Below are 27030 nucleotides of genomic sequence, written 5' to 3'. Positions count from 1 at the left end.
GGCATAAAGTTATTTCAAGATTATTTTGTTTACTAATGAATTAAAATTATTATTTATATCTGGTTTGGTTCTATAAACCCTCTTCCTGTTTAGTTGCTTTTATTGGTTAGATTTACTTCTTAGGTGTATACAATTTGTGTGATTGGTTCCATAAATAGTTGAATTTTTTCATCCTAACCAAATACCACTCTGTTCTCTATCTGTGTCACCATTGAACATAAACTTTATACTTCTCATATTTTTCCTCCTGCTTACCTTCAGTTGATCCATTGGTCGATGATTACTCTGGAAGTGAAGTCAAATGTGTGTATCGTGTGTGTTGGTTCTTTCTAGTGCCCTGACTTGCTAGTATCCCTCTGCTGGGTCAGCTTTAAAATTAGCTTTGCATGCCAGCAATCCTAACAAGGAAATCCCAGACAGAGCATTTAATGTAGAATTCGAAATTAACTTCCCTTTTTAAAAAAAAAGTAGTATATCAAACTGAAGTTCAATTAAGTTTAATTTGTAGCTTGTACAAAGTTGAAAGATGTAACAGCCTGTCATCACTGGGCTTATTTCTTCTCTCATTAAATTTTGATATATAGTTATAAAGTCCTAGATAATATGAGATTATTTTCATTTTATCTCAGGGCTTTGTTAGTTAATGTGAAAACCCTGTTAAGCTTGCACAGCTCTGAAGGTTAAAAGGATTAAATTCAGTTCCTCCGGTCTACAGCTATTTGTGCTATAAAGCATCATTAAGCCCGTTGTTTCTACAGTGGGTATCTGACCACTTTAGCCTGTGGTTCCCTTAAACAGCAGTGTGATGTAGTGAAAAGATTGGGAGTCAGAAGACTTCATTTTACATCCCATCATGGTTCCTTCCTGCTTATGGAACTTGGAGCAAGTTTTAATCTTTTTGGTTCTCTGTTTCCTCCTCTGTAAAATGAGAGGGTTGGACATGATGATCAGTCAGTGATCCCATGATCATTCTACTCCATGTTTGAAGTAGCTTTCCATTTTCTTTGTTTGGAGAAAGAAAATAAACCAAGGCAAATCTGTCATAAAGTCTAGAAAATAAGTTTAAAATTTGAAGAGGGAACATTTTAAGACAGCATCATTCTTTGCTTTTCTCTTCGTATTCAGTAGTCTTCATTCATTCCTACCCATTTTGAATGTTGTCTTAGCATAGAGGATTGTTTTCATTTTATTTTTTTATTTTAAGAAACTGACGCAGACTAAAGGGTCAGTAATGCTTGATCTCTTGTATTAAGGTCCCAGTGTTGAGTTGATTGCTATGATATGGTTAAATGCTGACTTTCAAATAATGCTCTCATTAGAAAGTGAGTATTTTACTTTTGGGTAGAACATCTCTGTCTGAGATTTCCTAAGTGAATGATACTGGTGTGGTCACGACTTGATCTGGTCCGCACTTCTGTGCTTAAGGTGCTTTTTGTCTAACTCTTTCCTTGGCAGCAATAGCATTTCTGGAAAGCAGTGCATGATTCAGTTTTGATTATACAATAACACATGATTGTAAACCCTAGTCAGTTAAAACTATATCATTTTGGTCCACTCCTGTAATTTGATTTTTGGGTGTGCATATGTCCATTGGACTTTGCAAATCAAGTTCCTTATATTCTTTTCCACCTGCCTGACCACTCAGTTGCTCTTTTGCTCTCTCTACTGCCCTTTTTAATTGCCCCTTGGCTTGCGTTCTTGTTTCCTGTATTTGTAGATGGCGGTTTTCAAACTGAGTTGAAGCAACCTTTTTTTCTTGGGCCTCAGAGATGAGTTTAGACTAAATAGACTTCCAGGGGTGGGTAAGCAGAAATAAAGCCCAAGTTATTTTATTGTCTAGCACTTGTCACAATTAACTCCTTTGAAGAAACATATTCAGTTATTTTATTTAATTCTAAACAAGTTATATATTTTTATCCGAATGAATACTAACCTAATTCTTACTTTTATATGAGTTCACATGAACTCACACCTGTGGATTTTCTCTGTCCTTTTTATATCTGAAACTTGGTTGGCTAATATTCCATGAAGGAAGAGCACATAATACATTGATGAACTCTAGTTTTATTTATATGTATATTATTAAATATAAAGCAAATTTCAAATATTTTATATCCTTAAGCCTTGCATTTCATACTAGGTAACCAGATTGACAAAGCACTTAAAGGTAAACATCCATCCAATTATTCAGGAAATATGTGCTATTTGTTATTCTCATTAAATTATAAAGTCCCGAGCTATGTCAAAAATCTATACTCTTGGGGAGGCCAGGTAGCACAGCGAGTAAGAGCACCAGCCCCAGTGTTGGGATGACCTGGGGATCAAATCTGGGCTCAGATACTTAGCACCTACCCAGAAACACCTGGCCGTGTAACCTTGAGCAAGTTACTTAACCCCAATTGCTGTAAAAAAAAATCTTGGAGCGGCCAGTTAGCACAGTGAGTAAGAGCACCGGCCCCAGAGTAGGGATGACCTGGGACCAAATCCGGGCTCAGACACTTAGCACCCACCCAGAAACACCTGGCTGCATAACCTTGAGCAAGTTACTTAACCCCTATTGCTTTAAAAAAAAAATCTATACTCTTGTTCTGTGATTTTGTGCATCAGACTTTAGTCTAAAAAACACTTAAACAAATATAATAGCAATGATGACACAGAGATAATAGTAATGATGGCAGATCATTAACTCCAATAAATCAGGCATCACTACTGCAAAGCAACCCAGCATTGAACGGTAACTGCAGTTTAAGAACGTAAAATGAAAATTTGAACTACCAATCACGTTTGCTTGTACTCTGATGTCAAAGAACTCATGTAAACTAAGAAATAATTGTTCTTTTTTATTTCTCTGCACTTAAAAAATTGGAGACTAAACTATAATTTTAGAATTGCTAATTGTTCTTCACTGCTATAGCAGAATACTGAGCATCTAAACCTTTATTAGAGTTTATAAAACTCTCATTTTTGGAAATGCTTCTCCTTTTTGTATAAAACCACATCTAGGAGATTCCACTGGTAAGGGGTGTGACTTGAAAATACTTTATTTTATTCTAAACCTATAGATTTTTCACTGGTTTATTTCTTGAACTTTAAAAAAAATTCATGCTTTTTTTTCCATTCAGGGGAATTGATGACATATATATTACTATAGAACAGATTGAACTCATCTTTCTTCAAGATGACTAGATATCCAAAAGGAATTCTAAGCATGAATAAAATTTTCCCTTTTTAGTTCTATAGGATCCTGTTAATCTTATCTGTCTGGGCAGGAAACTCTCTTGAAAGAGAGTTTCAAAAAATGTTATTGAGGTTTTAGTCTGAGATTTTTGTTATATTTGAAAATTAAAACATTACTAGGCTTTCTTGGATTTCGTAAAATACTGTGGTCCAAAATGATATCTTTATCCCAAAATTGGCTTATATCACTTAGTGAGCTTTACTAGGAAATGTTAATTTATTTGGAAAACTAAAATCTTAAACCAAATTATACTTCTTAACTCCACAATGTTGGTATTCAAGACAGACCTGTTTCAGAACTGCCATCTAAAATCATTAAACTTATCTTCATGTTGGCGCTTTAATGCTCTCCTTTCTTACACTGGTGTTCCTTCCTTTTTTTCCTTTTCCTCTGCTCCTTTTTCTCTTTTGTCTCCTTTTCCTATTTCTCTGCCTTCCCTTCTTTCTATCTGTCTCTCAGATCTGAAAGATTTTCAGAACAATAAGCATAGGTACTTGCTAGCCTCTGAGAATCAACGCCCTGGCAATTTTTCCACAGCCTCCATGGGGTCCCTTACAACATCTCCATCTTCCTGCTCACTAAATAGTCAGGTGGGCTTAACATCTGTGACCAGTATTCAGGAGAGGATCATGTCTACTCCTGGAGGAGAAGAGGCCATTGAACGTCTTAAGGTAGGTGGCCATTTAAACTGAATAGGATGTCCTGAGAGGCAGCATGAACTAAGGAATAGAAGTTTGGCCTTGGTGTTAGGAAAACCAGTGTTCAGAGCCCAACACTGACAGTGTTGGCCAAGTTGTTGGCTATCTTGTTGTACCTGTCACCTCTCTATAGCTGTAAGTTACAGATCAGTTGTAGGAGGGAGTTTCTGACCCTGGAGTTTATATAAAAGCTGTCATCATTTAGGGTCATAGGATCAAAGATTCAAACTATGGAGGGCAGTTAGTTTAAGTTTTCATTTCATACGTGTGGAAATGGAGGCCAACAGAGGATACATGACTAGCCCAGACTCATCCTGGCAGTGAGTAAAGTCATGTCCGTTCTGGTGAAATACTATGGGGTTCACAGGGAAGTACTAGAGTTTAGAAGATTTGGTTTGGGGGATGCAGTTGCAGGTTCTTTGTAGAATCAAATTTAGGGAGAGTTAGTAAATGCATGCATGACCAAGGGTTTGTGAATTTGTGTACCTCAGTCTTTTCTTAGTCGTGTCATCAGACTCATTCCAATAAATGTGAGATATTATCCTTTGGAAAATTCTAATATTATCATAGATGTCCTTTTTGCCTAAGTAGTTAATATTGTCATTCAGAGCCAAAACCACGTCTTCTGATGCTGACTAGCACATCAGTAAATTAACTGAGGGGAATGCCTATCTCTTGCATCTTGCCTTATTTTTCATCCTGTGCCAATATAGAACTTTACTCTTTAATATTCAGTAATACAGAAAGCAAGAGAGTAACAAACCCTGCTCACAAGTTCTTCTCCCTTACTGTTTGAGATAAACATGGGAACAGAAAATGAAGCCCCACTGCCTCCACACTGATCTGTGCACTTGTCCAGCCATCCACTGAGCTGCTAAACAGATTCAGTGCTACTGTAAAGAAAAGTCCACTTCTTTCCCCTTCCCATCCCTGGGAAGAAAGTGTGAGCCAGGCCTTGTTAACTGTGTTCAAGAGACCAAGGGCAATTCATCTGGTTTGCTGCACTTCTCATCCTCGTTCCATTGAAAAATGTTGTCTCTATGGGTCTGCATAGAGCAGTCTTTGAAATCTAGTGATAGTCACCTCCTAAATAAATTCTATAAAGCAGAAACTTTAATGCCAGGGAGGAGCAGAGAAATAGGCAGGTAGCACTTGAACGGAGCTGGTAATTTTATTTTGTGTTGAAAGCTAATGGAGACAGTTCTTATCCTCTTGCAGTCAGTGTTTAGAATCACTGCTTCTCATTAAGGCACAGTTGGGAAATGCTACACTTTTGACTACTTAATGATTCAAAGTGCTGAGCTTCTTCACAACTAAAAGCAAATTAAGCCTGAGAATTGAGCATGTCAAATAATTTGAACACTTATGTGTGGCCAAATCTGGGGGGGGGGGGAAAGATAATGTCTCCAGAATTAGGTAGTTGCTTTTTAAAATGCATATTTACTTATTTTGCTTTTTATAGGAGGGAGGGCAGGGTAATTGGCATTAAGTGACTTGCCCAAGGTCACATGACTAGTAAGTGTTAAGTGTCTGAGGCTGGATTTGAACTCAGATCCTCCTGTCTCCAGTATTGGTGCCCTATTCACTGTGCCACCTAGCTGCCCCTAAAATGTATATTTAACAAATAAAAAAGAAAGCCTCACTTATTAGAGTTTTTATTCTTCTCTATAATATTTCTATCGTTGTTCCCTCTTACTTTCTGTCTCTAGCCCCATTTTTATTTTGTGTTTTGTTCAACCTGCAATGAGCAGCAATTTCTGCAAAAAGAAAATGAACTGTTTCTTTAAAAAACAGCAAAGAAAAATGAGAGAATGGCACTCAAAAAGTTAATTGAAACAGATTTTTGCTATTAGAAATAAAGTTATAAAATGGATCCTTGTAAAACTGTCAGAGGAACAAGTACTTTTCCTACTAACATTTGTTTATCATGATTTGGTCCAATCATAGTTACTGGGAGAAGTTGTATTCTTATTAAGAAAGGGAAATTTGGGGTTGTTTTCAAGACATGAAATTTCTAGTCTGATTTTCATAATAAATAGTAATAAACTTGATCAAACTAAACCCTCAAAATTCTTGATGATAAGACTTAAGATCCTGGAAGAGGTGTGTTCAGATCCTACCTCTGACAGTGGTTGTATGGTGCTATGCCAGTCACTTATCTTTCCTGAACAACCTCAGTTTCCGTATCTGTAAAATGAAAGGGTTGGACTGTATGATCTTGTAATATTGTTCTAGCTTTAAAGTTTATTATTCTATGATATATTGTTGGAAACTGTCTCTCCTTGGAAAAAGAAAAATACTACATTTTGATTGTTAGATGTTGATGATAAAGGTTTAATGTTCATCTGAAGCTTCTGCTTCCTTTAGCCTATATCTTAGAATATTATCACATGAAATTAAATTAAAGTAATTTATCTGTATAGAAATCAGAGCCCACCCACCAGACTACTTTAGAAGAAGCTCTCTAATGCCTTGAAGAAAGTTCCCAGTAAATTTTAAAAAAACATTCAGTTCTTTTGGAAAGGGAAGAAAGAGGAGGGAAAGTCAGATTGTTATGTACCTTCCACTACATCATATCTTTGGAGGTTAGGAATTTGTTTCCTATAATAGAATTTGATGGCAAATGCCAAGGGATTAAATTAATAACAGTGGCTTGGCTGTTCTGGGATATTTTACAATAAAGTGAAGTTCGTTTTCTTTATTAGAAAAGTAAATTGTCATTCACTTCTCAGAGTAATCTTTTTTTTTTTTTTTTGCCTTTTGGAGGACAATTGGGGTTAAGTATCTTGCCCAAGGTTACACGGCTAGTTTTGTGTGTGTGGGTGTTAAGGGTCTGAGGCCGGAACCGAACTTAGGTCCTCCTGACTCCAGGGCCGACGCTTTACTCACTGCACCACCTAGCCGCCCCTATTCTCAGAGTAATCTGAATAACTTTAATTATTGAGTCATTGCTCTCTTTTCAGTTCACCTTTAGGTAAAAAGTAATGAAAGCTTTCCATTTTCTTCAGTTTTATTCATGAGAGAAAAGGATTTTGATGTATCTTTAATGTACCACTGCAGTCGACTGAAACTTAAGTTTCTTGGTGCTGCTCCTATTTTGTGATTGGGGAGAGTTCCTTTGGGAAAGACCTCTCTTCTCTTGCATTTTAATGCTATGGTTAGGTAACATTTGGTTTGCCCTGTGCAGTGTTTTTCAAGTGAAAAGTCTGAGAATGTTTAATGATTGAGAGTCAAGAAACTATTTCAAAGAGATAACATTTCTGGACAAAATGAGAGTAATGGAAAACTGCAATAAGGGAAGTTAATAAGTGCCTCCTGCCCCCTGCCTTGTTTTCCCTTTGCCTTTATTTGTCTTGGAACTTAAAAAAAGATTAGCCTTCTGTTGAGTACAGTCATGTGCTATATAATACTTTTTTAGAAGGCCTAGTAAGCACAACTGATATTTAACCCATTGAATATCCTTTTCTTATCCATATATTTATTACCTTAAGGTAAAAAACGAACAAAAAAAAACCCAACCTAAATCCTTAGTCTTCTTTGATTACAGGCATGTGTTATGTAATCCTATTTTAGAAGGCTTTATAATCACAAGTGATACTTAGCCCATTTAAAATCTTTTTGTGGTCCACACATTACCTTACTTGCTATTGGCTCAGCCCCTAATGTAGCTTGAGGTGGGTAAGAGACAATACAGTCTGAGGGAGAGAACTCAGGGTCCAGTTCTCAGCCTTCTCCTTGCCCTGTGTCACCTTGGGCAAGTCCTTTACATATTCTTCCTTGGCTGTAACATAAGTAGAAAGGTCCTTCCACCACTCATCTCACAGAATGGTTCTGAGAACCATCAGGAATTTTGTCAGTTGTAAAGCAACATATGAATGTAAGCTAGAAAACTGATTTAAAATATCTCCTGATAAAAGTTGCCAACTGAATAGGATTCTCATACAAAAGAGGTTTCTTTCACTACACTTTTTTGTGTTTCATTTGTTTGTTTGTCATTATAATAAGTACTTTCTTATTACTTAGGAACTTAGATTATAAATATTAGCAAGCATTGATTGCAGAAACAGGTAAGAACTAATAACTTGCCAGGCTTCTAAAATGCTCAGTATCACTTACCCATTGATAATTTAGTTGAACATGTTATACATTATATATAATAAAACCTTGACTCATGGAATGAGTCTTGTTAGATATGTGATTATTCTGAACAAGTAAAGGGTTTAACCCTTTTTAAGTGATAAAACTTTTATTAAGTGTTAAGTTTTTTAATGAAAAGACATCAGAAATGTAAAATTTTATTTATCAGTTGCCATTAAAGCGATTAAAAAACATCTCTGCTTTTGTTCTTGAAGTCATCAATGTATGATGCTTGTAATTTGTTAACAGGTATGAATCCTCAGTACTCTGGTTGGGGAAGCTATCTGTCATTTATTATTTCTTATTTAACTGTGGACTTTCTTCCCCTCAGGAATCTGAGAAGATCATTGCTGAATTGAATGAGACATGGGAAGAGAAGCTTCGTAAAACAGAGGCCATCAGGATGGAGAGGTCAGGAAATAAAAAGCCAGAAGCACTTAAAAGAGCTGGTCTGTGTGACCAGTAGGATTAGATTCTAGAATGAAAATTACAAACTTGTGATGAAATCTGTAGTTATATACTAAACATACTTTTTAATCCTCTTTAGGTATCCATGGAAGACTACAGATTACCAAAGTAAAATTTTTTCATTTGCAAAGATAGATTGATATATGTAGAGGCTGGAATTTTAAAAGTAGACCTGTTTTGCTGTGTCTTTTGATATTTGCCTTTTTTTCTAGAATCATTTTCATGTGGGGTACAATAACTTGAATTTTTTTAATTTAAATTTTGAACTTAGGTTACAAAAAGACAAAAAAATTCTACTTAGCACAATACAAAGAAAGGATTCAATATGAAACTATGAATCTCCATTTTACACTGTTTACTTTTTTGAAAAACTGTGTTATAAATACTACACATCATTTTCAAAGCTACCCTGCTTTTCTGTGCTTCTGAGTTTTCTTTTGTTCTCTGCTGTGCTCTTTTTATTTTTTTCCTCCCTCCCTCCCTGTCCCACAATAGAGAAGTCTGCCAGTAGACACAGATATGTACATATATGTAAAACCACTTTATATTTTTATATATATGTACATTCACACACACTTTTATTTATCATTTCTCTCTCTGGAGGTGAATAGCATCTTCATAGGTTCCTGGGTATTTGTAATACCCCAAATAACTTATCCATTCACAGTTGTTCTTTGAACAGTATTGCTGTTACTGCATATAAAGGACTCTTGGTTCTGCTCATTTCACTCTTCATTATTTCTTGCAAGTCTTAACATGTTTTTCTAAATAAACCAGCTCATTGTTTCTTTTTTTTTTTTTTAAAGCAATTGGGGTTAAGTAACTTGCTCAAGGTTACACGGCCAGGTGTTTCTGGGTGGGTGCTAAGTGTCTGAGCCCAGATTCGATCCCAGGTCATCCTGACTCTGGGGCCGGTGCGCTTACTGGCTGTGCTACCTGGCCACCCCAGCTCATTGTTTCTTACAGCACTATTACAGTACTATTCTATCACAATCATATACCACAACTTGTTTACTCATTCCCTAATTGATGGACGTCTCCTGTTCTTTACCACTACAAAGAGAGCTGCTATAAATATTTTAGAACATATATAAGTTCTTTTACTTTTTCCCTGATCAACTTTGTAAACAGACCTAGTAGTAGTGTTGCTGGGTCAAAGGGTATGCTCACTTTTATAATTATTTGACCACAATTCCAGATTACTCTCATAAATGGTTGAATCAATTTACAATTCCACCAACAGTGTATTATTATCTCAATTTTTTCCATATATCTTCTAACATTTGTCATTTGAGCCAGTCTGATAGTTATGAGATGATACCTCAGAGTTGTTTGGATTGCATTTCTCTAATCAATAATGACTTAAAGCATTTTTATATGACTGTATATGGTTATGATTTCTTCACTGAAAAACTGCCTCTCCCTATCCTTTAACCATTTATCAATTGGGGAGTAAAAGGTAACTTAATTTCCAATTTTTTTTCCTCCCTTTTCTTTGCCCACTCTACTCATAGGCAATAATGAAGTATTTTTTTGTTCCTAAATAAGTTTATATTCAGAAAATTTTTTTTTTCCTTACCTGAAAGTCCTTTGAGGCAGCACTGACTGATGTATTAAGTTAATACATGAGTTGAATACATCTTAATTCATACTTCCAAAGGTCAGCTGTTTCCTCAGTGTAGGTAATTCCTTCATTGACACAGGTCTCAATTCTTCCATGCCTCAGTCTTCATGAACTGCTGGGGCTGAAAAATGTATTGCCTGGTAATGAGCTTCTTTTCCAATTGATTTTCAGATGATAGAACTATTTATTTGTTGAAGAAATAGTATTCTTTTAGCAGAATGTATTTGTGCATAAAGGTTCACATATTACTAAGAGTAAAAGCAACAAAATATTTACTCAAATTTTAACATCGAGTGTTTCTTTTTTATTTAAAACAAAACCAAACTTTATTCCAGAGGCCTTAGTGAAAATTTTCAATATGAAGTAGATATTTTTTCCCTTAATAATGACTTCTGTTGTATTTTGATTAAGAATATCTTACTTGGGGGCGGCCAGGTAGCACAGCGAGTAAGAGCACCGGCTCCAGTGTTGGAATGACCTGGAGATCGAATCCCAGGCTCAGATACTTAGCACCCACCCAGAAACACCTGGCCGTGTAACCTTAAGCAAGTTACTTAACCCCAATTGCTTAGGGGTGGCCAGGTGGGTCAGCGAGTAAGAGCACTGGCTCCAGTGTCGGGATGACCTGGATCAAATCCGGGCTCAGATACTCCACACCCAGAAATAGCTGGCCGTGTAACCTTGAGCAAGTCACTTAACCCCGATTGCTTATAAAAAAAAAATATCTTACTTGGCAGATTTGTCCAAATAATTTTGTTTTTATCTCAATAAACATACTTAAGGAAATGAAACAAAATGCACAGTTAAGATTTAGTTTGTGGCAGACTGAGGCAGCTATCAAAAATACTTCTTGATGAGTATTTTTGTAAATAAAGTTGTGATTTAATTTTTCTACTCTTGACCATCATAGATATTTTTTCCCAGATTTAATTTTAGGATTTTACAGAGTTTCATTTTGTGTAGTAAGTTTATATCATATGCCCATTTTTTTGTAATGCAGAAGCTTAAAGTATGTATTTGGAATGTGTACTTTATAATAATTTTATCAGTAAAGATAAGTGATAATTTTTTTTAATTATTAAAAAATTTTTTTTAATTACTTGTTGCCAGGTCATATTCAGAGCTTTTCTAGCTTGGCGGGAAATGCCACAACTTATATCCTGTTAGTGTAGCCTTTAAGTACCTAGAGTGTCACCTCCATACCATGAACTTATTTTGATTTACTTTGTACATTTCTCTGTTTAGTTTCAGTTCCATGTGAAGTATCACAAGTGTGTCATTGATGTGCTTATCTCTCTTCTAGAGAGGCCTTATTAGCTGAAATGGGAGTTGCCATTCGGGAAGATGGAGGAACTCTGGGTGTTTTTTCACCAAAAAAGGTTGGAAAAATTTGTCTTAATCAAATGGAAACATCTGTTTATGGGTTCTCTCTTTGACCTTAGTCACTCAGGCAGCTCAGGTCTTTGAGATATGCCCCTTTTCATCTTGATATATAGCTTAACTTTAATCTTACTGGTTCCATTTTAAGATGTACTTTCAATATAAGAATAACCTGTGTCTCTGAAAACAATTATGTGCATTATACTTTAGTAATCATAAATAACAAACTTGAGACAATGTACCTACTATTGAAATTGTGTTCATACTCCACTATATTTATCTGTCATCCTGCTAAGTTCTTTCCCCCACCCCTACCCCAGGTTGCTTTAGCTGCGGCTCATCTCTCATGTAGATTTTCCCTCAAAGGCCATCAACTCTATTTGATGACTCTTTGGAAGAATTTTCAGCTGACCAGGTTTGTGTAGGGAAGTTCCTTTAGACAAGTAGCTGTGTAGGAACTAGTCTACTAGAAACTGTGCCAGTCGATATAGTAAATAAAGCCGGTTAGGTTCACCTTAGCCACCTTCTCCTCCTTTATTTGCTTTTCTTTTGTACAATTCTTGTAACTATCTTTTTACTTGCAGCAAACATAGTTATAAAATATAATGTATATTTTAGCCTGTAGTTGGATTTTTTATTTTACAGTTATAAAATTTTATAAATTTTTATTATGTTGTAGCCTAGTTATAATTGAAAATTACTGTTTAATTGTTTAGTTTATGTGTGCATGTGTGTTTAATAATAATGATAGGCCAGAAGGATTCATTGTATAAAATGTTTATGGTTAAGACATCTTAATTGGTCACTCAGTTCAGATAATAGAATTGGCCTTGAAGATTTACTTACCTATTAGCCTCATGCTTAAAGGTATTTAAAGATGAACTCCTTATATTAGTGTAGAGGGAGCAGAGTGAATTTTATATCATTATCATTTCTTGTTTGGTGATAAGGAATTATTGTTATTGTTGACTTCCTAATCTTTTGATTAGATTTTCCCCTCAAAGCCCTGTGAGTTTTTTTAGGAGGAAGACCTCATTCTAACGGGTTGTTTTGTTTTTTTAACTGAACCTTGCTTTATACTCTCCTGAAAAAATTTAAGACCTCCTCTTTCTCATTTCACATGACTTAGATAGAATTCCTCATTCCTTCTTCATTCCTTTTTATACATAAAGTGGTGACCTTTCTTGATATGATATACCTCTTTAGAGGCATAAATGATCCTATTCTATCCTGTTTTCTCTAGCAGATTGCCCTGTACCATTCCCTGCCCCACCCAGTAATCTTCAGTTTCTTCCTATTTACTGGCTTCTCTGCTACCTACAAATCTACCCCTATCTCCTCCATCCTTAAAAAATCTGCCATTTCATCTATCATCCCTTGTCTCTAAATCCTTTCTCATTTAAACTCCTTGAGAAAGCCATCTACATTAGGTTGTTTTACTTCCTCTTCTCCCAGTCTCTTCTAAGCCTTCTGCAAACTGGCTCTCATTCAACTCAAAACTGCTGTCTAATATTACCAGTGATCTTTTAATTGCCAGTCCTAATATATTTTTTCAGTTCTGTCCCTTGAGGCTTTTGACATTGTCAGTCACCCTCTTCTGCATACTACCTCTTGTGGTTTTCATGACACTGCTTTCTCAAGGTTCTTTAGCTACCTATCAGACCTTTCCTCATTCTCCATTGCTGAAGGGTCATCGTCCACATTATGTCCACTGGACATGGATATCCTCAAAGGTCTGCCCTGGTCTCTCTTTTCTTTCTTCCTCTATTCTGTCTCACTTGTTGATCTCATAAACTCCCATGGACTCAGTTATCATTTCTATGTAGACAGTTCCCAGATCTGTACACACAGCCCTAACCTGTCTTTAGCTCTAGGCTTATATCACCAACTGCTTCTTGGACATCTAAAATTCAACATGTCCACAGTAGAGCTCATTCTCCTTTCCCCAAGATCCTCACCTCTTCCCAACTTCCTATTACTATTCAGGGCACCATCATCTTCAGTCACCAATGTTCATAACCTCAGTACCATCCTTCTCTCCCACTCCATACACCCAATTTGGTGCCAAGTTTTTTTGTTTCTATCTTAGCAACATTTCTAGTATATGTCCCTTCTGTCTACTCACACAGCTACCACTCTTTCACTACAGCCTCTACCACATAATTCTTTCTCATTGGTTTCACTGTCTAAGGTTTCTCCCCACTCCACTCCATCCTTTACTCAGCTGCCAAAGTGATCTTCCTGAAATGCAAGTCTGACCATATCACCTCCATCTCCATGCTTAATAAATTACAGTGACTCCATTTTACCTCTAGAACAAAATCCTCTTTTGGCTTTTAAAACCTTGCACAAATTAATCCCTTCCTACATTTCAAATCTTCTTATACCTTGCTCCTCTACATATTTTATAATCCAGGCAAGCTCCCCTTTTTGCTGTTTCTTGAACAAGCTGCTCCCTTTCTTGGCTCCTTGCCTTTTTGCTCATGCCGGGAAGCTCTTTGTCGTCACTCAGGCCTTCATTGCTGGTTTCCCTGAAGCTCAAATACCAGTTTCTTAGGGAGGTCCTTTCTGGTTCTTCCCATTCCCCATGCCCATATGCCGTTGCCTTCACTCACAGTTTACACTACTTTTTCATTCTGTAAATATTTTATGTGCGCTTTTTTTTTTCATATTGTCTCCCTATTAGAATATGAACACCTTGAGAATTGAGGATTTAGTATAAGGCCTGCCACATAACAGGCTTTTTGCCTTGAGGGCAGGGACAGTCCTTTTTCATATTTTGTTATCACCAGTGCTTTGCACACTGCCACACACGGAGGAAACAGTGAATAAGTGCTTGCTGAAATATTGTGAAGACAAAACAGCCTTGAAAGACTTAGAAACTAATCAGTGCAGTGACCAACCACAGTTTCACAGGACTCATGATGAAGCACATGGCTCACCTCTGAACAGAGAGGAGATGGTTTCAAAGTGGAGATTGAGGCGTGTGTTTGTATGTGTGTGTGTGTGTGTTTGTTTTATATAACATAGCTAATGCAAGAATTTATTTTACTTGACTATACATGTTAGTATTAGTTTTGTTTTTCTAGCTTCCTCAAATTTGGAGAGAATGAGAATTTGGAACTGAAAATAAAATTAATTCCAATATAAGTAAATAAATACTTGTTGATTGACCAAAGTAGATTGGTTTCAAGAAATTTTAGAAACATTATATAGATAGGCAAAAAATCTTTGATGTATTAGTTTAGATTACCAAGTGTTAGTAGTTTAATTGCTCAAGTGGAGTTTGTTTATTCGGCTATAATAGCTTTGGAGAAACTTGCACAAAGCTATGTTTGGTAAAATTTAGTTAAGTGTAAGTGAGACCTAAAGATTTCCCTATGATCTGGAAAAGGAATCTTTTGTACTGTTTGAGTCTTGAAAACAGAGTTGCATTTAACATACTTTTCTTTCATAATTTACTTGAGCTTTTGAAATAAACTTCATGAGAAAGGGAAATGATTGCTGCTCATAGAAATGATCAAACCTCAGTTTTGGAAGCTACTTGGTTGATTCCAATTTCTTGTTGCTATCTCTTTTTTGTCGATTTCAGGATATATCTTTTGATTTAAAAACTGCTGCCCGTATAGCTCTTGAAATTTTATAAATGGATGATATTATTAACTTTTCAGAACAGGATTTAAAAAAAAATCTTCTAAATAGGAGATTCTCCAGTATATATTTCACAAGTAGGATTGTAAAACATGAAATTGTTAAATTACTTATTAAATATAGTACATGTTGATAGTGGTCTTGACTTCCAGAGGAGTTCTGATGATTCCTAAGATCTAAATCCAAAGTTCTATTTCTAACTATTCCAATTTTTTACCTATTGTAGTGTTAGTTTCTGGTTTGGGGGAGGTGGCTTTTTGTCATTCTTTGGGAACCTCTCCACCCTCTTCCTTGCTTTCGTTTCTTTAATTGTCCTCTAACTTTTCTTTTGTTCTTCATATCTTGCTGCCTTACCCTGGTTAGATTTTTACCCCAAGACCATGTGACTTATTTGTGGATTCCAGTGGGGTATTTTCACCAAAGAAGGTTGGTTTTAAAGAGTTTTAGAAACATTGTAGAAATAGGTGAAAAGGTCTTCTAAATAAACATATATGCTTATATTAACAAGTATCATTCATTTAGATTTTTCTTTCTAACTTGGGTTATCATACTAAACCAAAGCCACAGAAAATAATTGAGAAATAGCAGAAGGTAGAGAAGAATAAAGGAGGACAATTGGTCATATTTTATATCTATATAAAGACTGAGTTTCTTTTACTGCATTCCTTATTTGTATAGTATTTTGCAGACATTTTCACTTTTTCTTTTTAAGAATTGGAACTAAGTTAGCTTAATCCATGAAATCAACCTGCCTCATACTTCTCTAGGATTAGTCTCTGCCATTGTAAAAAAAAAAAATTTCCATCTTTAAGAAAATTAATTTGAATATGTTGACAAAGCATAATGTGGAGAAATTTTGCCTTATTCTGGAACTCCACAATTTGTTCTAGTGGCAAAGAAAGTTCTTCGTGTACACTGATGGGAAAAAAAGAGAGAAACCATTAGTCTCTTGTAGGATCTAGTTAGTTCCAGCTGGCCCTCTATGGAATGCTTTAATCCTTTTCTGGATTGAGAATGTTTGTAATGTCTTTCAGACACCACATCTTGTTAACCTCAATGAAGATCCACTCATGTCTGAATGCTTGCTTTACTACATCAAAGATGGCATTACACGGTAAATGTGTTTTTCTTTTCTAGTTAGGCATTATTTAGCTTATTAAGTAGCTGATTTAATAACTAGAGTGATGCTGTGAATTGCTCTCTTCTTTTTGAAGTAGTTTGTCTGCAACTGTCCCTTTAACCCTTCTCAAGTAACATCATGGTCTTTGCTAATGTAGTCTCCATGAAGACTCCTGGTATGGGTAATTTCCCCCGCATAAGATATTGGGTAATAATGTTCTTAGAAGCATTTTCAGTGTTATCAGGAAGTCTTAAAGTCTTGTTTACCTTCTTGAAACATTAAACTGGCCACCTTGGTGTGTGCCAAGTCACTTTGATTTAAAGTTTTTCATACTAGATCATTATGAGATATTAAAACATAATTTTAATATGTAGTTTTTAATATTGTTCTTCACTCAATATTTAATTAGAAACTAGGTACGCCCCATGAACATAAGTTCTGCTTTCTCCTGTTTCTTATGTCTCATTGCTCCTGGGAAACATTTTCTCTTGGATCCAGGGTTGGCCAAGCGGATGCCGAACGGCGCCAAGACATAGTGCTCAGTGGGGCTCACATTAAAGAGGAGCACTGCATCTTCCGGAGTGAGAGAAATCAGAATGGTGATGGTGAGGACTAATTGTTTTATTCTCTCTATTCTGAAAAATCCCAGAGATAGTGTTTTCCCTAACATTTTCTTTAGAATCAGTATGGTATATTATCAATAGTGGAGGAACTTGGTTTCCTTAGAAATGCAGGGGCCAGTGGAGCTTTTTACATGAAAATGGCCTCAACAAAGTGGATCTCTGTTGCCCTGCCAGCCACTGAAAAGTGTATAGGCAGCTGAGTATGGCCCTGAATAGTAATGATTTCATAGAAAAGAAGGCAAAGGGCAAATCTCATCAACAGAGGCCTACGGGAACTCCATCCAAGCTTTAACTCAGTAGACTTGATTTTTATTTTATGTGAAAAGGGAAATAAAAGTTCCAATTCTCTTATACTAAGCTAAAAAAAAAATCCTATCAGTACTTTTGTGCTTTGTTCATTCTTCCTTAGTCAAAATGTTATAGTCCTTCGTTTGCTTCAAGATTTCAGATGTTTGCCACCCCGCTTTCTGATTCTTGCTTTCTTGAGGGAACTGTTTTTAGATGATGCTCAAGACCATATTCTTTTTTTCAGTTCTCTTAATTACCGAAAAGGAGATTTAAAAAAAAAAAACCAACTTCTCTCTCCCAACCTATTTATTCTGCGATTTTAGCAGTAGTTTACATAGTTCATGTAACTTTAATGGCTGCTACTCCTGGCTTTAATCTTGTCACAAAGATTAAATTGTTATACAGTTATTTTATACTCTTAGGTAGTTCAATGAATTTAGGCTAGCAATGACAAATGGTCATAGTTTTATACTATTGTAAAGGGGCTTTGGGTGAGGTCTAGGTTCTTTATTCTGCATTTGGAATTCATTGAGTTTGGGGATATTGCCAGTACTCAGTGCCACGGATTTGTAATCCTAACTTCATTTTACCTTTCTTATAGTTATTGTGACTTTAGAACCTTGTGAGCGCTCTGAAACTTATGTGAATGGCAAAAGGGTTGTACAGCATGTACAGCTACGCTCAGGTGAGTGTGAACAGATTCTTAAAGCTCCTAACCCAAATATTATGTTTCAGGTAGTAGCTTGTATGAATAATACTTTGATTTTTTGTTTTCTGACTTAAAGCAATGGGCTATAGTTTGTGTATATGTAGTCTACTGTTTCTTCCTTTAGTAGGCATAGGGAGATTGCAGATATTTATTATTTATATTTTTAAATGTTTTCTAATCCAGATTTTATTGTTTTGCTCTTTTTTAAAAAATTTTTTTTGAGTTCCAAATTCTCTCCATCCTTCCAGCCCATCACACATCCATTGAAGAGTTAAGCACTATGGTACATTGAAGTCATACAAAGCATAATTCTGTATTAATCATGTTAGGAAAAAAGAGCAAGAAAAAGAAAGTGTAAAGCAATATGTTTCAGTCTTCCCTCAGAGTTTTATCAGTTGTCTCTGGAGATGGATAGCATTTTTCTTTCAGTCCTTTGAAATTGTCTTAGATCATTGTATTGATCAGAGTAGCTAAGTCTTTCAAATTTTTATCATTGTAACATCTCTATTACTGTGTAGAATCTTCTCCTGGTTCTACTCACTTCACTTTACTTCAGTTATTTGGCTTCCCAGGTTTTTCTAAAACCATGCCCCTCATCATTTCTATAAATATTTAAATTTAAATAAGTATTGCTATGAATATTTTTGTACATATGAATCCTTTTCCTTCTTCTTTTGTCTCATTGGGATTCAGACCTAGTAGTGGTATTGCTAGGTCTAAGAATATGCATGGTTTTATAACCTTTTGGGAATAGTTCCGAATTGTTCTCCAGATTGATTGAACCAGTTCACAGCTCTATCAGCAATACATTAGTATCGCTATTTTTTCACATTCCCTCCAGTATTTGTTATTTTCCTTTTCTGTCATCTTGACCAATATGATAGATGTGAGATGGTACCTTTGAGTTGTTTAATTTGCATTTCTCTAATCAATAATAATTTAAAGTATTTTTATATGACTATTGATAGCTTTGATTTTTTTCTTCTGAAAACTGCTCATTCATATCCTTTGACCATTTATCAATTGAGGAATGGTTCTTATTTTTATAAATTTGACTCAGTTCTCTATATATTTGAGAAATGAAACCTTTATCAGAGAAACTTGCTGTAAAAAGTTTTTTACCCAGTTTCCTGCTTTCCTTCTAATTTTGGCTGGATTAATTTTGTTTGTATGAAAACTTTTTAATTTCACTTAATCAAAATTATCCATTTTATTTCTTGTGGTCCTCTCTGTCTCTTCATAAACTCTTTCCTTATCCAAAGACCTAATAGTTTCTTCTATGCTCCCCCAATTTGCTTATATCATCCTTTATGTCTAAATTATGTGCCCATTTTGAGCTTATCTTGGTATAGTGTGAGATATTGATCTATGTCTAATTTCTGCCAAATTGATTTCCAGTTTTCCCAGTATTTTTTGTCATATAGTGAGTTCTTGCCCCCCAAATCTGGGTCTTTGGATTTATTAAACACTATAATACTATGGTCATTTACTGTTGTGTATTGTGGGCCTAATCTGTTCCACTAATCAATTACTCTATTTCTTAGCCAGTTTCAGATTGTTTTGATAATTACTATTTTGTAAAAATATAGTTTGAAAGCTGGCTCAGCTAGGCTACCTTCCTTCACATTTTTTTCATTGATTCTCTTTATATTCTTGACCATTTGCTCTTCTAGATTAATTTTATTATTTTTTTCTAGATCTTTAAAAATAATTCCTTGGTTTTTTGATCGGTATGGCACTGAATAAGTAAATTAATTTGGGTATAATTGCCATTTTTATTATATTGACTTGGCCTACCCATGAGTGATTTTTTTTCTAATAGTTTAGATCTGTCTTTATCTGTGAAAAATGTTTTGTCATTTTGTTCATACAGTTCCTGGGTATCTTTTGGTAGGTAGACTCCAAAGGATTCTGTACCGTCTGTAGTTATTTTAAATGGAATTTCTCTTTCTAGCTCTTCCTGCTAGATTTGTTGGTAATATATGGAAGTGCTGATGATTTATGTGAGTTTATTTTATATCCTGCAACTTTTCTAAAGTTGTTGTTTTGACTGTTCTTTTAGTTGATTTTCTGAGGTTCTGTAAGTCTGGTTTTCATTTTATGCTAGGAAATCGCATCATCATGGGTAAAAATCACGTTTTCCGTTTCAACCATCCGGAGCAAGCACGGGCTGAGCGTGAAAAGACTCCATCAGCTGAGACACCTTCTGAGCCAGTTGACTGGACATTTGCCCAAAGAGAGCTTCTGGAGAAACAAGGCATTGATATGAAACAGGAGATGGAAAAAAGGTGATCTATAAATTCCTTATTTTAGTTAGTCATCTTGATACTCAGGTTTGTTAAGGCAGTCATGGGAAAAGGCTGCAAGAGCCGTTCATGGCCCTGCTTCATGTCCTGGGCCGCACACTTAAAGAGGGTCCTTCCTTCTAAAGAGAAACAATAGGAATCATAGCGTCTTAGAGCTAGAATAGATCTTAATGCTCACCTGTTTGGGGATTTTTCTATTGTATTAATTTGTATGGACTAAGTAAAATAATAAAATTGTAACAACAAAAATTCTACATGTAATATGTCAAAAGATGCTGTTTCGTGTGACTCTGTGGAGCTGCTTTAATTTTCTGCCTCCAGTTTGATTCTTTTCCCCTTCTCTTGTTTTGTAGGCTCCAAGAAATGGAAATCTTGTATAAGAAGGAGAAAGAGGAAGCTGACCTCTTGCTGGAGCAGCAGAGACTGGTAGGCACCCATGTGTCCCGATGCCCAGCCCAGCCTTTCTGCCATGGCTCATGCCACAGACGTTATGTGGGCTCAGGACGTGCGCTCAAGCTCTCACTGATACCGTAGGCTAGTGCACGGCTTCTCGACCCCTTCAGGCGCTTCTTAAACTGTGGGTTGCAAAGGTGGGATCCCATATGGGGTTGCCACCCACAGTTTAAGAAGCACTGACTAGTGCACCTTTTCCTTAGTGAGAACTAACCTATGCCTAAAACTCAACCTGAACAACTCTGCAGGGAGGTTTGGGTCTTTTGACAGTTTCTTTAGTTAGCACCAAGCCCACTGGGGAAAGCAATGAGGCTTTTCCTGGGTGACAAATTGGGCAGAAAGATTTTCTTTCATGTGACTGAGTCATTTTTGGATTTGAACCCTCAGTGGTCTTACCAGTTATAACTGATGTGAATTTTTTAACTTGGTGGATGTTTGCCTTGGTTTTGTCTTTGATCACATGAAATTACTAATTCTATCCTCTTGGGCTGACTCAGTTATTATTTTCTTGTGCTGGGGTTTATTTTTTTTTAAATATATTGTGTCTGAAAATGTTGCTGCACAGTTGCATGTTTTAACCTCTTTCCTACCCCCTGCATGGAGTCTGAATCATCTGCTAGGGTCTTATTGTCATTTTATATGGTGATATAGGGTTAGGGTCTGAAGAACCAGAGCAGGGAGTGAAGAGCAAAGTCTTTTTTTTTTTAAGTCACATTTAAATGTGAAAAAAATAGTTGGATGTTTAGCTGGAATGTCCAGTAAATTCAGGTCCTAAGTATGTCAACAATAGTTCATGCATTTCTAAGATTAGTTTTTATTATTTACAGAAATTTGCTCTCTCAATTAGAGCTTTGCTTTTAGACCTTTGTAGTTCAGTTACCTGAAGTCTGATTAGGAGAAGATATATTGATTGATAAAATTGAGGAAACAGAATAGCCTCAAGAGACTAGCCAGTCTCATATCCACCTTCTTAACTTGGCAGAAAAGTTCTTACAAATGAAAACTTAGGATCCTTGGGCTGTAACAGCTTTTTCAGTATGGCACAATGGTCATACTTGGCATGGAGTTGAAGTCAGTGTGTGATCTTGGCAACTTCAGGCAAGTTTAAAAAAGGAATCAAGGGTAAAGGAGAATCACATGGGGTGGAGAAAGGGCAGGGGAATTAAATTTAACTTGTGGGAAGTGATTATGAAAAGCCCTCTTGGAGGGGGACAGATTTTTCAATAGTTTAAAATGTTTTGTGACACATGAAGGAAGCTTTAGCTCAACACGATCCATTGAAAGTTCTTCAGTGCACCACAGAGATCAAAAAAGTGCAGATGTGATAACAATATTGTTGTAATAGTATGAAACATTGGTATTCCTTTGGTTCCCTAAATATAGAAAAAGATTCTGGAAGATATGTTTAGTTGTTAAGTAGGTTAGCTCTTATGAGGCAGCTAGGTGGTGTGGTGGTTAGTGTGCTCAGCCATGAGTCAGGAAGATCAAGGTTCAGATTAGGCCTCAGTCATTTACTAGCTTTGTAACCCAAGGCAAGTCACTTTGCCTTTGTCTGTCTCAGTTTCCTAATCTGTAAAATGGGGAGTAGAGTAATACCTACCCACCAAGGTTGTTTTGAGGGTAAAATGAGTTAATATTTGTAAAAATATTTGGCAGACCTTAGAGCAATATAAAAATTGTTAGCTGTTCCTATTATCATCATTGTTGTTACCATCATCATTATTGTTCTGGTGAATAGTAATACGTGATGAGGGTTTGATCACCACTGTTATCAGTTCCTGATAGTAAGTCAGTATTTTTTAAAGAGCTCAGTTAATAATAATAATACATAAGATGTTCCCATATCTCTTATTTATAAAATAGATGTTTATTATCAGCCAATATATACAAAATGTTGTTCCAGACACTGAAGATGCAAGGAAGTGTCAAACATGGTCCTAGGACTTCTTTAGTCTGAAAAAGCTTAATTAAATTTGTGTGTAGCATGTATTGTATGTGGTAAATAATGTAAAAGAAGAATCCAGGTCCCACAATTTTAACTTGATATATTCTCAAGCTGAACACTTTTGTGGGATATTATCTAATTTTCTGTGGTTTGTAGTTGTTGCATTATTGTTCCTGAATCGTAAGTAACTCCTCTTCTACTCTGGTTGCTAAGTAGTTTAGACTTTCTCTTGGCATGTCAGGATCTCTGTGTAATTTGAGATCCACTCATTTTAGTTGTCCCCTCACGTAAGGGCTCTGTCTAGGAGCCTATTATTGTATTTCTACCCAGGGTTGAGTGTTTAATGAATCCTGAATCTGTCTCATAGAAGATGTGGCAGAAGGACTAGAGTGATGTTGTTTTTGGCATTCTGTTAAACATCCATGAATGTCACAGCTTTAGAAGTATGTTTTAAAACATAATAAACGAAACCAAATAACTTAAGTAGTTTTCACCTGAGATTAGCGTTGAAATCTCAGCTGCTGGCATTGATTATAACCTCTTTTTCTTAGCTTGATTTGGATTCTCTCCATGGTTCTGAAGTTTTTGTTTTAAAGGCTTTGAATGTAAAATTTTCTACTCAGTTAATTGATTCAGAAGTTTGAATACTTAACATTTTCTAAAGTAGTTGATACTCACTTTATCCCTAAACAGTTGTAGGGATATTAGAAAGAAAGAAGTATAGAAGGAGTAAGGAAGAAAAACAGTTAATTAACCTTGTATGTAAACGGTGTAGCCTTTTTCTTATCATCCCCAAACCAAAGTTTCATTCTAGGCTCTAACGTGTATTAGCTCTGTGACTCTGGACAAGTCAGTAAATCTCAGTTTCCTTATCAGTGAAATGGTAGTAATAACATTTACTGCCTGCTTCCTAGGTTACTGTGATGAAACTGTTATAAACCTTAAAATACTATGTTAAATATAGTTATTGTTATGAGTATCAATGATATTATTAGAGACTTTAGCTATATGGATGAGTTACTCATCTAAGTATACTCTGCTCCTCTCTGTCACCTCAAGAAAAGCAACAAATGTACTTAATTTTTTGGTAAGGGGGAGAAATCCTTATAGGAAAGATTTGAAAGGGAAACTAAGAAACTGGAGGAATGGGTAAACAAAAAAACTTCCTCCCCCAATACAATGAATAAATATAATAAGGTCTGGATTAGTCCAAATAATGAATCCCATAGTGGTTGCATGTATTGGAATTCTTGCTCTTTGAATTTATAATTATGTTAGATATAGTCACTGGTTTCAGGCCAATGGAAATATGCATGGCAGATTTGAATAATGTGACTATTTCGTGGGATTTGTTATTTGACCTTATTGTGACCTAACTATACTATGGGTATTATGAGATAAAAGAAAGCAAAGAAATTGCTGGAATAAAATAACAAGTCTTCGGTAACAACTAGGACCTCTCCCTCCTCTTCCTCCCCAAAAAGAATATGGAGTTACTTCAAGAACCTCCAGAATAATTTAGGATTTCAGTAAGGAATATAAAGGAATATCTAGTATAAAAATACACCATTGAAGGCAGAATACAGTAAGATGGCATAAAACTCAAATGAAGAGAAAAAATGGTAGAAAATCTTAATAAAGCATTGGACTCTGAGGAATAATAAAATGGCCTGGGCAGAGCAAAATAAAAAAAAAAAGAAAGAAAACCCACCCAAAATGGAGAGTTGGAAGAACAATTATAATTTTTTTTTAAAGAATCAACTGGAAAAATATTTCTTACCTCTACAAACCGAAATGATAAAACTTGATGAAATAATCTGAAAATTGTTGGTCTTCCAGAAAAATATGAGCAAGAAGTCTGAATACCACATTCAAGGAAATCTCATCCAAAAACATTAACTAAAAGCTTTGGAAAGAGAGATCAGGATGCAAATAGAAAAAAAACACAAAATGCATATAGAGGTTTAAGTTAAATTAAAAAAAATTTTATTAATATCTTTTAGTTTTTTACATTATAGTCTTCTGCAGTATATTCCCTTCCCAGAGAAATGTCTGATTTAACAAACAGTACTTTAAAAAATATTTTATTTCTTCTCCAATTACTTGTAAAAACAATTTTTAACATTCCTTTGTTTTGAGTTCAAAATTCTATCCCTCATTCCATCCCCTCCCTCATACCTGAGATAGTAAGCAATCTGATACAGGTTATACATGTGCAATCATGTAAAACATTTCTGTGTTAGTAATTTTGTGCAAGAAGTCTGAAAGAAAGGTAGGAAGGAAGAAAGAACAAATTTCAGTCTGTATTCAGACGTCAGTTCTTTCTCTAGAGGATGATAACATTTTTCATCATGAGTCTTTTGGGATTAACTTGAATGGTATTGCTAAGAATAGCCAAGTCATCCACAATTCTTCATTGTATAATATTGCTGTTACTGTGTACAATGTTCTCCTGGTTCTACTCACTTCACTTTCTATCAGTTTGTGTAATTTGTTCTAGGTCTTTCTAAAATCATTTTGCTTTTCATTTCTTTTAGCATAATAATATTCCATTAAAATACAGCACAACATGTTCATCCATTCTCCAGTTGATGGACATCTTCTCATTTTCTTAGCCATGACAAAAAGAGCTGCTATAAATATTTTTTGTATATATAGGTCCTTTTCCATTTTTCTTCATCTCTTTGGGGTACAAGCCTAGCACTGGTATTGCTGGATCAAAGGGTATGTGCAGTTTTATATAGCCTTTGGGGCATAGCTCCAAATTGCTCTCCAGAATGATTGGACTACCTCACAACTCCACCAACAATGCATTTATGTCCCAGTTTTCCCATATCCCCTCCAACATTTATCATTTTCCTTTTCGTTATGTTAACCAATCTGATAGGTGTGAGATGATACTAAAGGGTTGTTTTAATTTCCATTTTGCTAATCAGTAGTGATTTAGAACAACAAATAGTACTTTTTAAAGAGGAAAAAGAACAAGGGGAAAAAATCAGGCAACCAATCCATTGAAAAAGTAACTTAAATTTAATTCATCCAGAAATGTAATTGTCAAGTTCTTAGGCTTCCTTGTCAGAAAGAATCCTGGGAAGAGTCTGTAGAAAACAATTCACATATCCACGAACACCCTGTTTTAGTTTTTACACGATAATTCAATGGCAAGAAATGAAACAAGCAAAGGAAATCATTTTGAACCACAACATGGCATGTGGGTACCTTTGCAGTTAGCTTTTGTACTTAATGTCTCAGTTCCCCAGTCATTTTCCTAATACTCTAAGTTACAAATAAGATGCTGCTTTCATGGAAGGATTTTCTACACCACAAATTCCCTCCAGTGTTGAAATTTTAAGTCTATATTCCATGTTTGCAAACAACAAATCAGTAAAAAGTGGGATCTTCCTTGGAGTGAGTGGGAGGGCAGAGGGCATCTCTGTGTGAGTTACAAAGGATTTAGATTGATTATTGAAATCAGATTTAGCTATCTAATACCTTGTGCTAACAAACAAGGAGGAAAGCTACTTGGAAGAAAATCCAATAGAGGCAAAACCATATATGATATATATGTACACATATGCATGTATGTACATGCACATATATGTGTGTGCATGCATATGTATGTTTATGTTATATATGTATGTATATAGCTATATCTATAGCTGTAAAAAACCCTAAACTGGCCAATAAAATGGCAAGAAAGCTGCAGAGAGTTAGAAAATAAAACCTGACAATCTGCCATTTTCAAGCAATTCACCTAAAACATTCTTGAGCCAGATTCATTCAGAGTAAAGGTCTAGAACAAGATTTCTTAACCTAGAGCCTAAGAGCTTAAAAAACATTTTTGAGAACTGTGTTTCCTATAATTCTTTTCATTTGTATTGCTCTGTATTTCATGCATTTAAAATCATATTCTTAGAAAGGACCCATAGGTTTCACTAGACTGACTACCCACAGGGTCATACACAAAAGGTTAAGAACCCCTAGTCTAGAATAAAACTCATTATATTTCAGCTGAAGCAGAAGTCAGGAGTTGCCATCTTGCTTTTAGATTACTCTGTTGCAAATATAGATGTTATTAAGGGAGACAAGAGAAAAACTACAATATTAAGTGAAGGTGAATGAAATAGTATAAATATAAAATATTTTTTCCTAAATCTGCATTAGCATCTGGAACAGCTTTGCTATTGTATGGCTGTGAGTAATGGACTAACACAGCTTCTGAAGAATTGAAGTTGAAGATCACCAAAAGGGCCTTGGAAAAGTCCTTGATGAGTGTGAGCAGGCTGTGAGAAATTACAAGTGAGAATTGCACAGGCGAAATGTTGTAAAGGATAAAATTAGAAAACTCTCAGACTAAGGGGAAAAAAAAAACAAGACAGGCCAGGAACAT

General features: G+C 35.5%; 1 protein-coding gene across 10 annotated transcripts in view; it reads left to right on the top strand.

The window, feature by feature from the left end:
- Positions 1-27030, top strand: part of KIF1B (kinesin family member 1B) — a 204491-nt gene that overhangs the window by 95709 nt on the left and 81752 nt on the right. For 5 of the 10 annotated variants that reach the window (XM_069079406.1, XM_069079407.1, XM_069079409.1 and 2 more), the window contains 8 exons: positions 3776-3909; positions 8405-8484; positions 11469-11544; positions 16231-16310; positions 16815-16921; positions 17829-17912; positions 20044-20224; positions 20596-20668. In XM_069079406.1, the coding sequence (XP_068935507.1) occupies positions 3776-3909; positions 8405-8484; positions 11469-11544; positions 16231-16310; positions 16815-16921; positions 17829-17912; positions 20044-20224; positions 20596-20668 (815 nt within the window). Of the gene's footprint in view, positions 1-261; positions 304-3697; positions 3910-8404; positions 8485-11468; positions 11545-16230; positions 16311-16814; positions 16922-17828; positions 17913-20043; positions 20225-20595; positions 20669-27030 lie in introns of all 10 variants that reach the window. The other 5 variants (XM_069079402.1, XM_069079404.1, XM_069079408.1 and 2 more) reach the window with 2 other exon arrangements.

This window comes from Petaurus breviceps, unplaced genomic scaffold (assembly GCF_028583685.1).
Source record: "Petaurus breviceps papuanus isolate PSGF00001 unplaced genomic scaffold, PetGlider_PUasm1.0 91041, whole genome shotgun sequence".
In the NCBI taxonomy this organism is placed as follows: domain Eukaryota; kingdom Metazoa; phylum Chordata; class Mammalia; order Diprotodontia; family Petauridae; genus Petaurus; species Petaurus breviceps.
Note: the sequence above shows the minus strand (reverse complement) of the source record. Positions and strands in the feature narration are given on the sequence as shown.